Here is a 4581-nt window from a genome sequence, read left to right on the forward strand (position 1 = left end):
TCGTGGGTCGTCATCAATCTTCCTCGGCCCGCATAATCGTTGGCACCGCGCTGGATTAAAATAAATAAATAAAATAAAAATCCTTTACTTCGACCATAAAATTGATCATAATTGTTAGTAATAACACACCATAAAAACTAATGTTAGTGATCTTATATCTATCTAATTACTTAATCCTAATACTATATCTAAGACAGGCTTGATTAGTCAGCATGTGCACCATATGACAATGGTTCAGGTACTGACAATCAAACCTGTCAGCAAATGCCCTCAGGATGGCATTGGAACTAGCCCGTACCCTGCGCACCAGGGATGTGCACCGCTTACGCATGGTAGTATAAAAGCAATCCACATGCGCATCCGCGAACATACCCGACGCGCTGCAGTAACGAGGCAGGCCCAATAGCATCCTGAATGCATTATTGTACTGGACACGCAGGGCATTGTACTGTTTCTGCGTGTAGTCCACCCACAGGCTACTCGTGTAAAAAGAAGTGCAGTAAGCTCTAAAGAGCGTTACTTTTACAGGAATAGTACAACGAGCAAACCTGCGAGCGATCATGTTCGCTCTAATAGACAATGCCCTGCGTTCTCTCTCTATGTCAGCATCGTCTTTCAGGTCAAAAGACACCAGATGCCCTAGGTATTTGAACTGAAACACCCTCTTTAAGGGGGTACCGTATAACTTAATGGGTGGTACGTTTGAGGGCACTGGTTTCCCTTTGGCCTGAAAGACCATGCATTCGCTTTTTTTTACATTATACGTTAACCCGTGACTGCGGGCGTAGCTTTCACACATGCTTAACAATTTTGCCAAGCCACAAACAGAAGCACTGAGCAACACCATGTCATCTGCGTAACTGATGTTGTTGAGACATACTCCGTCAATATGGCAACCAACATGAGTAGTGCTAAGCGACTCTATCAGTGCGTTGACATAAAGGTTAAAGAGCTTAGGGGAAGTTAAGCCCCCCTGTCGCACGCCGCACTCTAACCTATATGGCTGCGAATACGTTTCGGACCATCTCACGACATTGACCTGGTTTCGATACCAATATTTGAAGATCCTAGTAACTTCTTCGGGCAGTCCGGTGTCTTTCAATTTATGCCATAGGATATCGTAACTTACCAGGTCAAATGCCTTGCTAAGGTCCAGAAAACACGCATAAATAGGCGTTCGTCTGTCCGTATAGTACTTTACAGTTTGCTTTAAACATAATATGGCCGACTCTGTTGATAAACCTGGCCTGAAGCCAAACTGATTGTCGTGTAGGAGTATATGTTTATCCAGCTGGATGTTAAGCAAACTGTCAAGCACTTTCGCCACAACCGCGGCAAGTGAGATAGGCCTGTAGTTGGCTTTATCAGATATGTCCCCAGTTTTGTTTTTCACAATTGGCACCACCACAGTTCTCATCAGTGCAGCGGGTAAGTACGAATGCGCTATACATAAGTTGTACAACATGGAAAGTACTCTAGGTAAGTGAGGACCCGCATGCTGCAGATGTTCAATACTCAGCCCGTCATGGCCAGGAGACTTTCCACGCGACATAGAAGTTATAGCATTATTGACATCCTTAGCTGTAAAACGGATTCCAATCTCCTGGCCACACGTACACTCTTCACTGACGGACTGTGATGGTCCCAACGGTGAAGTCACTGTGAAATGTTCTTTAAACATGTCTGCTATAAGACTATGCTCATTAATACCATTCACGCTCACTGGTAGGCCAGGCCTACCGTTTGATTTATTGGTGGATTTCCAAAAGTTACGAAAATCATTTTTCGCATGCTGTGAAGCCAAGATATTCATCCTTATTTGTTCGCTGTGGTTCTGACACCACCGTAAGCGTGACTTAAATAGACTGCGACTTCGATGCATGTCGTCATAGACCCTACCATATTTTGGTTTACCCCACCAGACCCATATTAAAAACTTCGACCGGGCCTCCCTGTGTGCATCGCGAACATACCTGTTCCACCCCGCCACAGGACGCTTCCCAACGCGCGATCTTACAGTTTTGGATTCAGTGGCAGCCACAGACAGAACATTTACAATGTCGCTATACAATTTATCGATAAGTAATGTGTGATCGATACGCCCGCAAACACAATCACTACACGAACGAAATTCCTCGGGAAAATCAATAGCTTTTAATTTTTCATGACATAGTTTCGTATACATCACTATTTCTTCCGGTTTTCTATCTCCCCATAGAATCTCGCTCGGCATGTTACATACACTCGTCAACTTTGGTTTAACCATATCCAAGTCACACTCAATAATCAACGGATAATGGTCGGACCAATACACATCGTACTTTACATATACATTGGAAATTGACGAATAAGCCGAGTTGGTCGTCACGCAGTGATCAAGCCACCGCCTCGACCCGTGGGCTTCACTCACAAACGTGTATGTGTCCGACCTTATGCCTAAAATCTGTACATCCACACATGACCACTCTTGCTCGTCACAAAAACACGTCAACTCGTTATAAAAACGTTCATTCGGATGGGCGTTAAAGTCGCCAAGGATGTAAACACATTCTACGTTCATACTGTTAATAATAGCACTCACCGAACTGAGGCAATCAGTGAATTCCGTAAGGTTCACCATTTTATCTGTAGGCATATAAATACTAAACACTAAAATAGACCTATCGCCCAGCACTATTTCTATGGCACATATTCGTGGATTATCACAACACACGACCGACACATTTTGGAAAACACTTTTATTCCATAGCAGCGCTACACCTCCATAAGGCCGGCCGCACACCATGCCCGCCGCCGCATCCATTGCAGAAGTGCCCGTGCTGCCAAAACGCTCATCAATCCCGCTAAGAAACTGAATATCATGCCCAAATAACCACGTTTCTTGAAGTGCTATCACACTCGCCGACTGACACAAAAGCCTCACATTGTCAACTGAGCGCTTTATACTTTTACAGTTGAAGCTTACTAAATTACAGGTGAATCTTTTATCCATTAACAGTCGGGGTAGGGCCGTTCACGGTATTCGTCGCCACACCGTTCGCACCAATCCTGTTATTTCGCTTGAAATTGACGAAACGCCTGAATATTACTCCCTCCGGCCAGAGTGTTGCATCTAAAAATATTTCTATTTTCCGCTCTGATACAAAAAATTTGTACGCGTTATAGTCCTTGTTTCCTCGTAAAAAGGAAATCTTTTCGAGATTGATATGCTCTTTCGTTTTGTTATAGACGTAATCCATAATATCCTTCTCCGTGGTATCTTTGTGTATCATGGTAATAAAAATTGGGACTTTTCTGTCGGCGGCTTTAAAGTTACAATTCTCGTCATTGGAGACCCCCGCGACTCCCTGGTAACGATACGATCTCGTTTTCGGTTTCCGACGCTGTACAACATTCCACTCGCCTTCTGTCTTAGTCACCTCAGCGAACGACAACACACCCGCTGCCCGGATCGGAGCCGTCTCGCTGGCCGGCTGAGCGCTCGGCGCACTCACCGCTGGTTGCGATGACACATCACCCGCGCCGCCCGCGCCCGCGGCGCTCACCTGTTCCGCGGCGCGCGCGCCTTCGCCGCTCAGGATACGTTGAGATTTATAACTACCCGCCGCACTACCTTCCATATAATTTATGCTCCTATAGTTTAAACTAAGATCTCTCGGAGATGACGACTCAACGTTAGGACGATCGCTGTGATTTGTAATGATCGTATCATCGAGTTGCGACAATCCAATGGGCCCACTGTCCCGATATGCGCCTCTTTTCATGTTCACCTTTGCAGCTGAGAAGGGCGGCGATGTATATCGGTGACTTTGGCACTCAGTTCTCACTTTTTCCAGCTGGTCGATAGTTACATATGACGACTTAATATCTTTTATCTCGGCCTGCACAACGGCCAGATCCTTAAGTAGTTTTGAGACGTCAAGGTGATCAAACGTAATCGGGGGTAACTTATCTAAGTCTCTCGCTACGAACACTGGCAAAACATCAGGGTCAGTGCCCTTAAAAAGACTGATTATGTCGTTTAAAAAACGGTTTTCTTTGCCTTTTCCTCTCCTCGCAGTTTTACGCAGATCCTGCGGTAGGGAATCGACGAGCAATTTATAACTTTCCTCGATCTCCTCCGATGAGAAGGTCGCGGCACAAATCCTCACAATGCTGTCTTCATCAGCCACAGACAATTTTGCTTTTACGTACGTTAATAATTCACATATTACGACCCTACAATTATTGCACGATAACGTCATTTTTCAAAACTGCAGCGCCGCCGTACAGCAGGCACACTGCACACGACCGATACGGGGCGCGGCGCTCGCGCAACTGAGAGACTAGTTAGACGGACCTACGTTTTTAAATGGACCTAGGTACCATTGTGTGTACATACCTACACATATTTATAAAAAGACTTGTCCTGACGGACTCTATATCAACGCGTAGGCTCTGAGAGACTATAGTAAGCAATATAATAAAAAAAGTGCGTTTATTTGACCGCATATTTGGCCCTAGTATTTGTAAGTAGGGAGATTTTGCTGTCTTTCTAGTGTTAAATAAGGATTTTTGGGAATAAATTTTGGCCCTTTTTTT

At 44.9% G+C, this 4581-nt stretch overlaps 1 protein-coding gene across 1 annotated transcript; it reads right to left on the reverse strand.

Moving 5' to 3' along the window:
- Positions 1-2984: 2984 nt before the first annotated feature.
- Positions 2985-4244, reverse strand: LOC123870472. The gene has a single exon (XM_045913798.1). The coding sequence runs from the start codon at positions 4242-4244 to the stop codon at positions 2985-2987; it is 1260 nt and encodes a 419-aa protein (XP_045769754.1).
- Positions 4245-4581: the final 337 nt, after the last annotated feature.

The sequence above is a fragment of the Maniola jurtina genome, chromosome 12, assembly GCF_905333055.1.
Source record: "Maniola jurtina chromosome 12, ilManJurt1.1, whole genome shotgun sequence".
In the NCBI taxonomy this organism is placed as follows: Eukaryota; Metazoa; Arthropoda; class Insecta; order Lepidoptera; family Nymphalidae; genus Maniola; species Maniola jurtina.

Bases quoted from the DNA above. Each gene is read 5' to 3' on its own strand.
- LOC123870472 (XM_045913798.1), bottom strand. From the start codon at position 4,244: ATGACGTTATCGTGCAATAATTGTAGGGTCGTAATATGTGAATTATTA.